Source organism: Taudactylus pleione, unplaced genomic scaffold (genome assembly GCF_031769625.1).
Source record: "Taudactylus pleione unplaced genomic scaffold, aTauple2 ptg001175l, whole genome shotgun sequence".
Taxonomy (NCBI): domain Eukaryota; kingdom Metazoa; phylum Chordata; class Amphibia; order Anura; family Myobatrachidae; genus Taudactylus; species Taudactylus pleione.
This window is the reverse complement of record NW_028285576.1, coordinates 245,001-262,779: the sequence shown is the minus strand read 5'-3', so window position 1 is coordinate 262,779 and position 17,779 is coordinate 245,001. Positions and strand designations below refer to the sequence as shown.

Sequence of the window (17,779 nt, the reverse complement as noted above, 5' to 3'; positions counted from 1 at the left end):
GGGCTGTGAAAGACTGGGATGATTGTAGGCCAGGATGGGGGCTGTGAGGGACTGGGATGATTATAGGCCAGGATAGGGGGTTGGGAGGGACTGGGATGATTGTAGGCCAGGATGGGGGCTGTGAGGGACTGGGATGATTGTAGGCCAGGATGTGAGCTGTGAGGGACTGGGCAGATTGAGGCTTTTCCATGCTTAGTGCTTGCCAAGTGCTACTATTCTCCCACTCCTGTGCTCACCCTCCTATGTAACTTTTATAGAATAACCAGATAGAAGAGATTCCGCCAGAAGATCTGACAAGACTTTACAGACTGGAAACCCTCAACTTGCAGAACAATCGTCTGACTTCAAGTGGTGAGAGCGGTAACTATGAAATGACCAGAGATAAATGTATCAGGATCTTAGAAGGGAATAAATGCTTTTATTTGTGGCTGGTGCTGTCAGAACCCATCTGTGGTGCATTCGGGGTAATACATGAATCATGTGGCAGAGCTATGGCCGCCCCAGGGGGTACATTAGCAATGGAAAAAGATTAAATGCTGCTCCCTCTAATAAGGGGATAGCCGGCCCCACAAACCACAAGGGAAAAAACAAAAACAAGTAGAGCGTGCAAAAAGGCAATTGTTAAAAAATATAAATTTTACTTAGATTAAAATACAGGTTGAGTCTCCCATATACAAAATGCTTGGGACCAGGGCTATTTTGGATATCAGAATATTCCGTATTTTGGAATATTTGCATAAATTTATGCAATATTTTGTGAATGGGCCCCAAATCTAATCATATAATACATTTGTGTTATATACACCTTATACACGCAGCCTGCAGGTCATTATATACAATGTTTTCAATAATTTTATGGCTCAAACAAAGTTTCTGTACATTGACCCATCAGAAAGCAAAAGGTCCCTATTTTAGTCATGCTAAAAAAAAATCTGTTTTTTGAATTATTTGGATATGGGAGACTCAACCTGTATATATAATAATCATGAATATATCACAATAAAGGACGTAGCACACAGTTATATACAAAGACCCCTGGTACCGCTATATAATCACAACATAGAGGTACCAGGGGTCTATGTCTATATATATATATATATATATATATATATATATAACTGTGTGCTACGTCCTTTATTCTGATATTTGTTCATGTTTATTATATATATTTTAATCTAAGTAAATAGTTACAAAATATGATTGTTACTGTCTGTTTGCGCTCTCTGTGCATTAGCTGCAGTATGTGTCTTGGCATTGGGGGTATTGCGGCTTTTCCCATCCTATCTCAGTATAAGTGATGCCCGGGACGGGGCGGCAGATGGTCATTAGGACAATGATAAATGCTTAGTGGTGTTCTGGGAAGGAGATGTAGGATAGGTTCTCTTCCATATGTACAGTACATACATGTGTCCACACACCTACAGTATGTTGGATACAGGAACCTACTATAGCATGTACATTAGATACAAAACATCATTAACCTGAGAAGTGCCCCACCCTGTGTAAGCACCAACTTATCCTCACTAAGGGGGATAGTTACTAAAGTGCGGGTATATAGAAGTGGAGATGTTGCCCATAGCAACCAATCAGATTCTAGCATTTATCTTCTAGAAGGTGCTAGATACATGTTACTGTAAGTAGAATCTCCACTTCTAAAAACCCGCACTTTACTGACTGTACCCCCTAACACTGCACATTACTGACTGTACCCCCTAACACTGCACATAACTGACTGCACCCCCTAACTCTGCACATTACTAACTGCAGCCCCTAACACTGCACTTTACTGACTGTACCCCCTAACACTGCACTTTACTGACTGCACCCCCTAACACTGCACTTTACTGACTGCACCCCCTAACTCTGCACATAACTGACTGCACCCCCTAACACTGCACTTTACTGACTGTACCCCCTAACACTGCACATTACTGACTGTACCCCCTAACACTGCACATAACTGACTACACCCCCTAACACTGCACATAACTGACTACACCCCCTAACACTGCACATAACTGACTGCACCCCCTAACACTGCACATAACTGACTGTACCCCCTAACACTGCACATAACTGACTGCACCCCCTAACTCTGCACATTACTAACTGCAGCCCCTAACACTGCACTTTACTGACTGTACCCCCTAACACTGCACTTTACTGACTGCACCCCCTAACACTGCACATAACTGACTGCACCCCCTAACTCTGCACATAACTGACTGCACCCCCTAACGCTGCACTTTACTGACTGCACCCCCTAACACTGCACTTTACTGACTGTACCCCCTAACACTGCACTTTACTGACTGCACCCCCTAACACTGCACATAACTGACTGCACCCCCTAACTCTGCACATAACTGACTGCACCCCCTAACACTGCACTTTACTGACTGTACCCCCTAACACTGCACATTACTGACTGTACCCCCTAACACTGCACATAACTGACTGCACCCCCTAACTCTGCACATTACTAACTGCAGCCCCTAACACTGCACTTTACTGACTGTACCCCCTAACACTGCACTTTACTGACTGCACCCCCTAACACTGCACTTTACTGACTGCACCCCCTAACTCTGCACATAACTGACTGCACCCCCTAACACTGCACTTTACTGACTGTACCCCCTAACACTGCACATTACTGACTGTACCCCCTAACACTGCACATAACTGACTACACCCCCTAACACTGCACATAACTGACTACACCCCCTAACACTGCACATAACTGACTGCACCCCCTAACACTGCACATAACTGACTGTACCCCCTAACACTGCACATAACTGACTGCACCCCCTAACTCTGCACATTACTAACTGCAGCCCTTAACACTGCACTTTACTGACTGTACCCCCTAACACTGCACTTTACTGACTGCACCCCCTAACACTGCACATAACTGACTGCACCCCCTAACTCTGCACATAACTGACTGCACCCCCTAACGCTGCACTTTACTGACTGCACCCCCTAACACTGCACATAACTGACTGTACCCCCTAACACTGCACATAACTGACTGTACCCCCTAACACTGCACATAACTGACTGTACCCCCTAACACTGCACATAACTGACTGCACCCCCTAACTCTGCACATAACTGACTGCACCCCCTAACGCTGCACTTTACTGACTGCACCCCCTAACGCTGCACTTTATTGACTGCACCCCCTTACGCTGCACATTACTAACTGCACCCCCCTAACACTGCACATTACTAACTGCACACCCCTAACACTGCACATTACTAACTGCACCCCCTAACGCTGCACTTTACTGACTGCACCCCCTAACACTGCACTTTACTGACTGTAGCCCCTAACACTGCACTTTACTGACTGTACCCCCTAACGCTGCACTTTACTGTCTGTACCCCCTAACGCTGCACTTTACTGACTGCACCCCCTAACGCTGCACATTACTAACTGTACCCCCTAACACTGCACATTACTGACTGTACCCCCTAACGCTGCACATTACTGACTGTACCCCCTAACGCTGCACATTACTAACTGCACCCCCCTAACGCTGCACATTACTAACTGCACCCCCTAATGCTGCACATTACTGACTGTACCCCCTAACGCTGCACTTTACTGACTGCACCCCCTAACACTGCACTTTACTGACTGTACCCCCTAACACTGCACATTACTAGCTGCAGCCCCTAACACTGCACATTACTGACTGTACCCCCTAACGCTGCACTTTACTGACTGTACCCCCTAATGCTGCACTTTACTGACTGTACCCCCTAACGCTGCACTTTACTGACTGCACCCCCTAACGCTGCACATTACTAACTGTACCCCCTAACGCTGCACATTACTGACTGTACCCCCTAACACTGCACTCCTTAGGAATGTTTTCCAAACATACGTGTAACCCAAAAAGAGACGTGTCGGATACATGTATAGGAAGAAATACACCCAGCGCTAATCTAGCAGGAGGATAAAGTATTAATGCAGCGATAGCCGCAAGAGGTGAATTGTAACCTCACTCAGCAAAAACAAAACACTGATATACTGCGCTCATACTTACTGCACCCCCCCAACACTGATATACTGCTCTCATACTTACTGCACCCCCCCAACACTGATATACTGCGCTCATACTTACTGCACCCCCCCCAACACTGATATACTGCGCTCATACTTACTGCACCCCCCCAACACTGATATACTGCGCTCATACTTACTGTACCCCCTAACACTGATATAATGCGCTCATACTTACTGTACCCCCTAACACTGATATACTGCGCTCTCATACTTACTGTACCCCCTTACACTGATATACTGCACTCATACTTACTGTACCCCCTAACACTGATATACTGCGCTCTCATACTTACTGTACCCCCTAACACTGATATACTGCGCTCTCATGCTTACTGTACCCCCTAACACTGATATACTGCGCTCTCATACTTACTGTACCCCCTAACACTGATATACTGCGCTCTCACACTTACTGTACCCCCTAACACTGATATACTGCACTCATACTTACTGTACCCCCTAACACTGCTCTCATACTTACTGTACCCCCTAACACTGATATACTGCGCTCTCATACTTACTGTACCCCCTAACACTGATATACTGCGCTCTCACACTTACTGTACCCCCTAACACTGATATACTGCACTCATACTTACTGTACCCCCTAACACTGCTCTCATACTTACTGTACCCCCTAACACTGATATACTGCGCTCTCATACTTACTGTACCCCCTAACACTGATATACTGCGCTCTCACACTTACTGTACCCCCTAACACTGATATACTGCACTCATACTTACTGTACCCCCTAACACTGCTCTCATACTTACTGTACCCCCTAACACTGATATACTGCGCTCTCATACTTACTGTACCCCCTTACACTGATATACTGCGCTCTCACACTTACTGTACCCCCTAACACTGATATACTGCGCTCTCACACTTACTGTACCCCCTAACACTGATATACTGCGCTCTCACACTTACTGTACCCCCTAACACTGATATACTGCGCTCTCACACTTACTGTACCCCCTAACACTGATATACTGCGCTCTCATACTTACTGTACCCCCCTAACACTGATATACTGCGCTCTCATACTTACTGTACCCCCTAACACTGATATACTGCGCTTTCATACTTACTGTACCCCCTAACACTGATATACTGCGCTCTCATACTTACTGTACCCCCTAACACTGATATACTGCGCTCATACTTACTGTACCCCCTAACACTGATATACTGCGCTCATACTTACTGTACCCCCTAACACTGATATACTGCGCTCTCATACTTACTGTACCCCCCTAACACTGATATACTGCGCTCTCATACTTACTGTACCCCCTAACACTGATATACTGCGCTCTCATACTTACTGTACCCCCTAACACTGATATACTGCGCTCTCATACTTACTGTACCCCCTAACACTGATATACTGCGCTCTCATACTTACTGTACCCCCTAACACTGATATACTGCGCTCACACTTACTGTACCAACCTAACACTGATATACTGCACTCATACTTACTGTACCCCCTAACACTGATATACTGCACTCATACTTACTGTACCCCCTAACACTTATATACTGCGCTCTCACACTTACTGTACCCCCTTACACTGATATACTGCGCTCTCATACTTACTGTAACCCTAACACTGATATACTGCACTCATACTTACTGTACCCCCTAACACTGCTCTCATACTTACTGTACCCCCTAACACTGATATACTGCGCTCTCATACTTACTGTACCCCCTAACACTGATATACTGCACTCATACTTACTGTACCCCCTAACACTTATATACTGCGCTCTCACACTTACTGTACCCCCTAACACTGATATACTGCACTCATACTTACTGTACCCCCTAACACTGATATACTGCGCTCTCATACTTACTGTACCCCCTAACACTGATATACTGCGCTCTCACACTTACTGTACCCCCTAACACTGATATACTGCGCTCTCATACTTACTGTACCCCCTAACACTGATATACTGCGCTCTCATACTTACTGTACCCCCTAACACTGATATACTGCGCTCTCATACTTACTGTACCCCCTAACACTGATATACTGCACTTTCATACTTACTGTACCCCCTAACACTGATATACTGCACTCATACTTACTGTACCCCCTAACACTGATATACTGCGCTCATACTTACTGTACCCCCTAACACTGATATACTGCGCTCACACACTTATTGTACCCCCTAACACTGATATACTGCGCTCTCATACTTACTGTACCCCCTAACACTGATATACTGCCCTCATACTTACTGTACCCCCTAACACTGATATACTGCGCTCTCACACTTACTGTACCCCCTAACACTGATATACTGCGCTCACACACTTATTGTACCCCCTAACACTTATATACTGCGCTCTCACACTTACTGTACCCCCTAACACTGATATACTGCGCTCTCACACTTACTGTACCCCCTAACACTGATATACTGCGCTCTCATACTTACTGTACCCCCTAACACTGATATACTGCGCTCATACTTACTGTACCCCCTAACACTGATATACTGCGCTCACACTTACTGTACCCCCTAACACTGATATACTGCGCTCTCATACTTACTGTACCCCCTAACACTGATATACTGCGCTCTCACACTTACTGTACCCCCTAACACTGATATACTGCGCTCTCATACTTACTGTACCCCCTAACACTGATATACTGCGCTCTCATACTTACTGTACCCCCTAACACTGATATACTGCGCTCTCATACTTACTGTTCCCCCTAACACTGATATACTGCGCTCTCACACTTACTGTACCCCCTAACACTGATATACTGCGCTTTCATACTTACTGTACCCCCTAACACTGATATACTGCACTCATACTTACTGTACCCCCTAACACTGATATACTGCGCTCATACTTACTGTACCCCCTAACACTGATATACTGCGCTCTCATACTTACTGTACCCCCCTAACACTGATATACTGCGCTCTCATACTTACTGTACCCCCTAACACTGATATACTGCGCTCTCATACTTACTGTACCCCCTAACACTGATATACTGCGCTCTCATACTTACTGTACCCCCTAACACTGATATACTGCGCTCTCATACTTACTGTACCCCCTAACACTGATATACTGCGCTCTCATACTTACTGTACCCCCTAACACTGATATACTGCGCTCACACTTACTGTACCAACCTAACACTGATATACTGCACTCATACTTACTGTACCCCCTAACACTGCTCTCATACTTACTGTACCCCCTAACACTGATATACTGCGCTCTCATACTTACTGTACCCCCTTACACTGATATACTGCGCTCTCATACTTACTGTACCCCCTAACACTGATATACTGCACTCATACTTACTGTACCCCCTAACACTGCTCTCATACTTACTGTACCCCCTAACACTGATATACTGCGCTCTCATACTTACTGTACCCCCTAACACTGATATACTGCACTCATACTTACTGTACCCCCTAACACTTATATACTGCGCTCTCACACTTACTGTACCCCCTAACACTGATATACTGCACTCATACTTACTGTACCCCCTAACACTGATATACTGCGCTCATACTTACTGTACCCCCTAACACTGATATACTGCGCTCACACTTACTGTACCCCCTAACACTGATATACTGCGCTCTCATACTTACTGTACCCCCCTAACACTGATATACTGCGCTCTCATACTTACTGTACCCCCTAACACTGATATACTGCGCTCATACTTACTGTACCCCCTAACACTGATATGCTGCGCTCTCACACTTATTGTACCCCCTAACACTGATATGCTGCGCTCATACTTACTGTACCCCCTAACACTGATATACTGCGCTCATACTTACTGTACCCCCTAACACTGATATGCTGCGCTCTCACACTTATTGTACCCCCTAACACTGATATGCTGCGCTCATACTTACTGTACCCCCTAACACTGATATACTGCGCTCATACTTACTGTACCCCCTAACACTGATATACTGCGCTCATACTTACTGTACCCCCTAACACTGATATACTGCGCTCTCATACTTACTGTACCCCCTAACACTGATATACTGCGCTCTCATACTTACTGTACCCCCTAACACTGATATACTGCTCTCATACTTACTGTACCCCCTAACACTGATATACTGCGCTCTCACACTTATTGTACCCCCTAACACTGATATTCTGCGCTCTCACACTTACTGTACCCCCTAACACTGATATACTGCGCTCATACTTACTGTACCCCCTAACACTGATATACTGCGCTCATACTTACTGTACCCCCTAACACTGATATACTGCGCTCTCATACTTACTGTACCCCCTAACACTGATATACTGCGCTCACACACTTATTGTACCCCCTAACACTGATATACTGCGCTCTCATACTTACTGTACCCCCTAACACTGATATACTGCGCTCTCATACTTACTGTACCCCCTAACACTGATATACTGCGCTCTCATACTTACTGTACCCCCTAACACTGATATACTGCGCTCTCATACTTACTGTACCCCCCTAACACTGATATACTGCGCTCTCATACTTACTGTACCCCCTAACACTGATATACTGCGCTCTCACACTTACTGTACCCCCTAACACTGATATACTGCGCTCTCACACTTACTGTACCCCCTAACACTGATATACTGCGCTCACACTTACTGTACCAACCTAACACTGATATACTGCGCTCTCACACTTACTGTACCCCCTAACACTGATATACTGCGCTCTCACACTTACTGTACCCCCTAACACTGATATACTGCGCTCACACTTACTGTACCAACCTAACACTGATATACTGCGCTCTCACACTTACTGTACCCCCTAACACTGATATACTGCGCTCTCACACTTACTGTACCCCTAACACTGATATACTGCGCTCATACTTACTGTACCCCCTAACACTGATATGCTGCGCTCTCACACTTATTGTACCCCCTAACACTGATATGCTGCGCTCATACTTACTGTACCCCCTAACACTGATATACTGCGCTCATACTTACTGTACCCCCTAACACTGATATACTGCGCTCATACTTACTGTACCCCCTAACACTGATATACTGCGCTCTCATACTTACTGTACCCCCTAACACTGATATACTGCGCTCTCATACTTACTGTACCCCCTAACACTGATATACTGCTCTCATACTTACTGTACCCCCTAACACTGATATACTGCGCTCTCACACTTATTGTACCCCCTAACACTGATATGCTGCGCTCTCACACTTACTGTACCCCCTAACACTGATATACTGCGCTCATACTTACTGTACCCCCTAACACTGATATACTGCGCTCTCACACTTACTGTACCCCCTAACACTGATATACTGCGCTCACACTTATGTTGGGACATTAGTGTATCACGAGTCAGTTTATATGCATAAAAATGAATTCAATAATAAATGATAATTAAGACAAATCATAAACTAAAACAAATTGTATAGAAATGTAGTAATAACACACAAGAATATCTAGTCATATTTACAGTATGAGTGACTTCTCATTACATAAAAAATATATAATATCCAACAATTAAAAAGAGTTGATCATTAGATAGTGTTATCCAGTACGGAGCTGCGATGTCTTAGCTATCTAATGTTACTGTTACTAATTCCGATTGTGGTTTAATTGTATCCACAGAACTGATACTGTTGCAATTTAGTATCTCGATGAGGATTCCCTGGAGATTCTCTCTGACAAAGATGTACATCAGCTGTCCTTTAATGTGCCGACACACGAGGCGATATTGTACACGATCCGCCCCATTCCGACGCATTGGGATGAGAGATTGTGTAAAATATGTCCAAATCGTGAGTGTCACTATGACGATGCGCGTCCCCGATGAATCGTACATCGCATCTGCTACAGGCATGATCTGACAATCTCAGTCACGATGCACTGGAATAGATAGGAGGCACGATGCACTGGAATAGATAGGAGGCACAATGCACTGGAATAGATAGGAGGCACAATGCACTGGAATAGATAGGAGGCACAATGCACTGGAATAGATAGGAGGCACAATGCACTGGAATAGATAGGAGGCACAATGCACTGGAATAGATAGGAGGCACAATGCACTGGAATAGTTAGGAGGCACGATGCACTGGAATAGTTAGGAGGCACGATGCACTGGAATAGATAGGAGGCACAATGCACTGGAATAGTTAGGAGGCACGATGCACTGGAATAGTTAGGAGGCACGATGCACTGGAATAGTTAGGAGGCACGATGCACTGGAATAGATAGGAGGCACGATGCACTGGAATAGATAGGAGGCACGATGCACTGGAATAGATAGGAGGCACGATGCACTGGAATAGATAGGAGGCACGATGCACTGGAATAGTTAGGAGGCACGATGCACTGGAATAGATAGGAGGCACGATGCACTGGAATAGATAGGAGGCACGATGCACTGGAATAGATAGGAGGCACGATGCACTGGAATAGATAGGAGGCACGATGCACTAGAATAGATAGGAGGCACGATAAAGAATGGGCCATCACAGTGATACAATGGAGTATAACAATTATGCCATCTAAGTGCCGGTTACAGTATATCTCCTCGGCTTATCTTCTGCTCATAGTCCTGTAAATATGCATACCGATGAACGGGGTCTTGTCAGTAACGATCACTGGCAGCTCGTACTTTGCGCTGTAACTTTGAGGCAGCCGGGACACTGCAGTGAAAAACGTCCTGATCTGATGAGCCACCGCGATGTGCCAGCGACTCCCATCTCTTAGGGGTCTATGTACTAAGCAGTGATAAGTGACAGAGTGAAAAGTGATAAGAAAGTAATAAGGTGCCAGCCATTCAGCTCCCAACTGTCCTCTCACAGACTGTGTTTGAAAAATTACAGTTGGGAGCTGATTGGCTGGTACCTTATCACTTTCTTATCACTTTTCACTCTGTCACTTATCACTGCTTAGTACATAGACCCCTTAGTTATTATGGTGGCGTGGATGATGTAACGGGTAGTGGTCCGCAATCAGTGACCACGTGTACCAACACTCCCATCTCCACAGCAGCCTGACGGTGTGAAGCTTATAACGGTCACTTGCCGATTGCCGAATATTAGTCAGTGGTAGGCAGCTGGGCAGAGCTCAAATCTCCAGTGTTCCTGTAGGAGTAACTCAAACTAAGACGTGTCAGATACATGTAACTCAAACTAAGACGTGTCAGATACATGTAACTCAAACTAAGACGTGTCAGATACATGTAACTCAAACTAAGACGTGTCAGACACATGTAACTCAAACTAAGACGTGTCAGATACATGTAACTCAAACTAAGAGGTGTCAGATACATGTAACTCAAACTAAGAGGTGTCAGATACATGTAACTCAAACTAAGAGGTGTCAGATACATGTAACTCAAACTAAGAGGTGTCAGATACATGTAACTCAAACTAAGAGGTGTCAGATACATGTAACTCAAACTAAGAGGTGTCAGATACATGTAACTCAAACTAAGAGGTGTCAGATACATGTAACTCAAACTAAGAGGTGTCAGATACATGTAACTCAAACTAAGAGGTGTCAGATACATGTAACTCAAACTAAGACGTGTCAGATACATGTAACTCAAACTAAGACGTGTCAGATACATGTAACTCAAACTAAGAGGTGTCAGACACATGTAACTCAAACTAAGACGTGTCAGACACATGTAACTCAAACTAAGAGGTGTCAGATACATGTAACTCAAACTAAGAGGTGTCAGACACATGTAACTCAAACTAAGACGTGTCAGATACATGTAACTCAAAATAAGACGTGTCAGATACATGTAACTCAAACTAAGAGGTGTCAGATACATGTAACTCAAACTAAGAGGTGTCAGATACATGTAACTCAAACTAAGACGTGTCAGATACATGTAACTCAAACTAAGAGGTGTCAGATACATGTAACTCAAACTAAGAGGTGTCAGATACATGTAACTCAAACTAAGAGGTGTCAGATACATGTAACTCAAACTAAGAGGTGTCAGATACATGTAACTCAAACTAAGAGGTGTCAGATACATGTAACTCAAACTAAGAGGTGTCAGATACATGTAACTCAAACTAAGAGGTGTCAGATACATGTAACTCAAACTAAGACGTGTCAGACACATGTAACTCAAACTAAGACGTGTCAGATACATGTAACTCAAACTAAGACGTGTCAGATACATGTAACTCAAACTAAGACGTGTCAGATACATGTAACTCAAACTAAGAGGTGTCAGATACATGTAACTCAAACTAAGACGTGTCAGACACATGTAACTCAAACTAAGAGGTGTCAGATACATGTAACTCAAACTAAGAGGTGTCAGATACATGTAACTCAAACTAAGACGTGTCAGATACATGTAACTCAAACTAAGAGGTGTCAGATACATGTAACTCAAACTAAGAGGTGTCAGATACATGTAACTCAAACTAAGACGTGTCAGACACATGTAACTCAAACTAAGACGTGTCAGATACATGTAACTCAAACTAAGAGGTGTCAGATACATGTAACTCAAACTAAGAGGTGTCAGATACATGTAACTCAAACTAAGACGTGTCAGATACATGTAACTCAAACTAAGACGTGTCAGATACATGTAACTCAAACTAAGAGGTGTCAGATACATGTAACTCAAACTAAGAGGTGTCAGACACATGTAACTCAAACTAAGAGGTGTCAGATACATGTAACTCAAACTAAGAGGTGTCAGATACATGTAACTCAAACTAAGAGGTGTCAGATACATGTAACTCAAAATTCGGTGCGGACCATGGATGCGCGAGCAGAGCGGGCTGGAGAGAGTTCCTATGGTGGATCCCTCTCCCAGTACTGCTAGCAGAGCCTCTAGGCTACAATGGCTAACACCAGCGTCAGATGGAGTCAGCTATTGGGGCCAAGCTCTAGATTGCTTCACATTCCAGAGTTTGGTAAATTGGGCAATAAAGCAGCCGCCTAGGGAGGGGAAAACACCCGAAATTAGTATCTGAGATATAGTCCCTAAGTCACCACCACTGTATCAAGGCTGAAGTCAGAATCTTACACATCACATTAAATGAGTCGTCAAAGTACTGGACAGAACAATGTGATCTACTGTGACAAACATGCTGGAGATACAAAGTTATAATGTGTCTCACTCTCTCTCCCTCCTCCCTCTCCTTGTCTCTCTTCCCCTACCTCTCGGTGTCTCTCTCTCCTCCCTGTCTCTCTTCCCCTACCTCTCGGTGTCTCTCTCTCCTCCCTGTCTCTCTTCCCCTACCTCTCGGTGTCTCTCTCTCCTCCCTGTCTCTCTTCCCCTACCTCTCGGTGTCTCTCTCTCCTCCCTGTCTCTCTTCCCCTACCTCTCTGTGTCTCTCTCTCCATCCTCTCTCTCGCCCCATCATCTCTCTCCCACTCTCCCAACTCCCTAAGCCTCCCCTTTCTCCCCCTTTCCATCTCTTCCCCTTTCTCTTCCACTCCCTCGCTTCTCTCTCACCCCTCCCTCCTCTTCCCCCCTCTATCCCCCTCCATTGCTCTCCCTCTCCCCCTCTTTCCCCCCTCGCCCCCGCTCTCTCCTTCTCTCTCTCCCCCTCCTCGCCCCGTTCTCTCCCTCTCCCCCCGCGCCCCGCTCTCTCCCTCCCCCTCTCTCCCCTCGCCCTCTCCCTCTCTCCCCTCACCTTCTCCCTCCCCCTCTCTTCCCTCGCCCTCTCCCTCCCCCTGCTCTCTCCCTCCCCCTCTCTCCCCGCGCTCTCTCTCCCCCTTTCTCCCCGCTCTCTCTCTCCCTCCCTCTCAGGGTTGGCTGATGATTTGTTTGAACAGCTGGAGAATCTGAGTTACTTGTACTTAGCAAATAATAAGGTAGGACCACGACCACTCCTATAGCAAGTACAGCGTGCGCCGTGTGTGTGTGTGATTATATATATATATATATATATATATATATAGTGTGTATTGCTATACTATTACCATTGCTCTGTGTGCTGCGTTATGTTAGTTCTATCATTGTTACCTTGCTGTGTATGTATGTGTGTATATATACTGTGTGTGTGGATTGCTATACTATTACATGTGCTCTGTGTGCTGCTTTATGCCATGTTAGTTCTATCATTGTTACCTTGCTATGTGTGTATATATATATATATATATATATATATATATATATATATAGTACACTGTGTGTGTGTGTTGGTATACTGTTACCTGTGCTCTGTGTGCTGCGTTATGTTAGTTCTATCGTTCTTACCTCGCTGTATATGTATATTGTGACCTTCAGTCGGGTTGGGGGTCCCTCTCCTGGGTAGAAGGACTCCTTTCTTACACACACAGCAGCCGGGAAGCAGCACTCCTGTCTGGATGCGAGTACAAGCTGGTCGGCGCCAGTCTTTATTGTACAATGTCAGAATTTACATAAAGAAACCATAAGCATAAATCCTAGCCCTGTCTGGGCTCTAACGTCACAAGTGATTTCCCTCACTACATGAACCTGGCAGGGCCTAATACCCTCACCAGCAACAAAAGCACAGCACAGTCCTCACTGCTAGGTTTCCCAGGGTCTCTGAGCAAACTCCCTGTCTGCTCACCCAGGTGAGACACTCAGCCCTAAACAAACTAAGCATATATTGGCCATTCTCAGCTGGAAGCCCTAATGTGCCTGTTACCAAGCTGAAAGGCCCAAAACCTGGAGTGGCCATGGGTGGAGCCCTCCCTCTCCTCTCACCCACAACACCCAGGACCCAAACCGGCTTTTCAAAAAGCCGAGACTCAAGCCTGCTACACTGCAGACTTTCCCCCTGGGGATTTAACACATATAGGACAGGAATCTGGGACAAATGTCCCTGCCACAGACCACTTTACCAGTGATCCTATCACATATCCCCCCCCTTTGTTTCGACCTGTTTGGCGGAACAACTGAAGCCCCCAAACAATGAACGCATGACAACGCGTCTGCATTGGCCAACTGGCCTCCTGGCCTGTGTGGCTTTATTATACCTCTGCCAATGGTGTAACCAAAACACTTTACTTCCTCCATCCGTAGGCAACATTTCTCTGGGCTGGCTGTCAGCCCTGCCCTACGGATGGAACCCAACACGGCTTATACCCTGGGCAAATGAGACTGCCAAACAGGACTATGAATGACTACAACACCTAACAAGCAGCAGCATACCGTCTATGGGGTCTCAGAACTCTGTCTAATCCTCTGGAAGGTCGCTGGTGCCCCACGTAGACCCAAAGGGCAACATCTTCTACTGGAACAACCCTTCTGGCGTTGGAAAAGCTGTCTTTTCTTTGGCATCCTCAGCCAACGGCACTTGCCAATACTCTTTGGATAAGTCTAACATGGTAACATACCTGGCTGTTCCTAGCATTTCACTTAGCTCATCCACCATTGGCATTGGGTAGGCACCGAATTTTACACACTGTTCAACTTTCGATCCATTACACCCAGTTCCAACATTTTTTTTTACTTCTCTAGACACTGATTCCCTTTGGGTTTCCGTTAACCTACAGGGCTTTAGGTTAATCTTATCCCCTGGATCAGTGATTATATCATGTTCAGTGACTGTGGCCTTCCCTGGCACGTCTGAGAACAAAACACTATTTCTGCTAGGAAATTCCTTTACTTCCTGCTAATGTCACTTCCGGAGCCAAAGGCCCTAAGTTTACTGGCTTTCTTCTCCTAAGCTTAGTGACAACTTCATAGGGACTGGACTGCTCCCCTGCCAAGGTCTCTTTTCTGACCTCAAGACCAGTCAGTCGACCATCAGGCTTAGCAATCCTTCCCATCGCATTAATCTCTGGTTAAAAAATCTCGCTAGAAACTGGGAACTTCTCGGACTCAGAAGAAACTTCCCCTACCACTGCGTCAGCAACCCTCTCAAATGGGTCAGGGTTATTATCGGCTTTCCCACAACTTCCAGAAGTGAGTAAAGTCTCTCCGCAACATTACATCATACTTCAAGCCAGGCACCAAACCCACAGAGACTATAGTGGGACCACACTGTGTTTCTATGTTCACTTCTGCAGTAACATAATGCCGTGTACCCCCATGTACGCAGGTCATTCCAACAGCTCCTCCCTTGTGCTTTAAGGGGTTCACTAACTCAGCCTTCATAAGCGTAACCAGGCTGCCCGAATCCAACAGAGCCGCTACTTGTTTGCCCTCTACAATCACCTTACACACTTACGTATCTGTCTCAGCCTGTTGGTCAGTAGTACAGACAGGCTGTGCAAAGAAAGACATTGTGCGATGGACATAAGCATTATCACATTGCATAGGTTCAAAAGTGAGTGGACAATTAGCATCAATATGGCCCAATTCACTACATCGGAAACATTGTATCACATTATCATCCAGTCTCTTATGGGGTAAGAACCTTCCTGGCCTGCCAGACCTGTCTCCAGGGTCTACACCCACAGTCTTAAGTTCACTCCACCGCCCAGCACCCTTCTCCCCTGGAACAGTCTTACCAGTGTCCGTGGGAGTTCGCCGGTGCGCCATCGGGGCTCAGTGGGGCACACTCAACAGTTCCTCAGCTGCCATATACCTCTCCACCAGCTCGACCAACTGGTCTGTGGTTTTAGGGTCCGCATGGCTCACCCACTTGCGCAGAGATGCAGGTAGCGATCGCAGATAACGGTCCATCACAACCCTTTCCACGATCTGCGGTCCCATCAGCGTCTCGGCTGTAGCCATTTTGTGGTCAGATGGACGAGGTCATGCATCTGTGAACGTGGCGGCTTGTCCACATGGAACTCCCAGCGGTGGACCCGCTGGGCACGAACATAGGTGGTGACTCCCAAGCGAGTCAGGATCTCCTGTTAAGCCCTGGTAGCCTCTTGCTGAGCTGCCGTAGCCTGTACCAGGGCTTTTACAACGTCCTCCGTGCGGTCCTTAGGTGTAGGTTTGTAGCAAAACCTGGCTTCTCTCAGTATCTGCCGACAACACCTCTATAGACCTCAAAGGACACAATTATTATCCACACTGAGAAACTGGTGTCTATCCCTTTAAATTTTAAACGTAAACATTTTTTCTTGCTGCACCTTTCAGTGTGTAGATGCCCACATTCTCCACCATATGTGACCCTCAGTCGGGTTGGGGGTCCCTCTCCTGGGTAGATGGACTCCTTCCTTAAACACACAGCAGCCGGGAAGCAGCACACCAGTCTGGATGCGAGTACAAGCTGGTCGGCGCCAGTCTTTATTGTACGATATCAGAAATTACATAAAGAAAACATAAACATAAATCCTAGCCCTGTCTGGGCTCAAACTTTACAAGTGATTTCCCTCACTACAAGAACCTGGCAGGGCCTAATGCCCTCACCAGCAACAAAAGCGCAGCACAGTCCTCACTGCTAGGTTTCCCAGGGTCTCTGAGCAGACTCCCTGCCTGCTCCCCAGGTGAGACATTCAGCCCCACACAAACTAAGCATATGTTGGCCACTCTCAGCTAGAAGCCCTAATGAGCCTGTTACCAGGCTGAAAGGCCCAAAACCTGGAGTGGCCATGGGTGGAGCCCTCCCTCTCCTCTCACCCACAACACCCAGGACCCAAACCGGCTTTTCAAAAAGCCGAGACTCAAGCCTGCTACACTGCAGACTTTCCCCCTGGGGATTTAACACACATAGGACAGGAATCTGGGACCAATGTCCCTGCCACAGACCACTT

At 45.9% G+C, this 17,779-nt stretch overlaps 1 protein-coding gene across 2 annotated transcripts in view; it reads left to right on the top strand.

Annotated features, from left to right (window-relative positions):
- PODN (podocan) overlaps positions 1-17,779 on the top strand; it is a 104,179-nt gene that overhangs the window by 23,258 nt on the left and 63,142 nt on the right. Inside the window, exons 3-4 of one of the 2 annotated variants that reach the window (XM_088462259.1) lie at positions 258-360; positions 13,908-13,972. In XM_088462259.1, coding sequence (XP_088318385.1) covers positions 258-360; positions 13,908-13,972 — 168 coding nt within the window. The remainder of the gene's footprint in view (positions 1-257; positions 361-13,907; positions 13,973-17,779) is intronic. The other variant, XM_088462258.1, reaches the window with a different exon arrangement.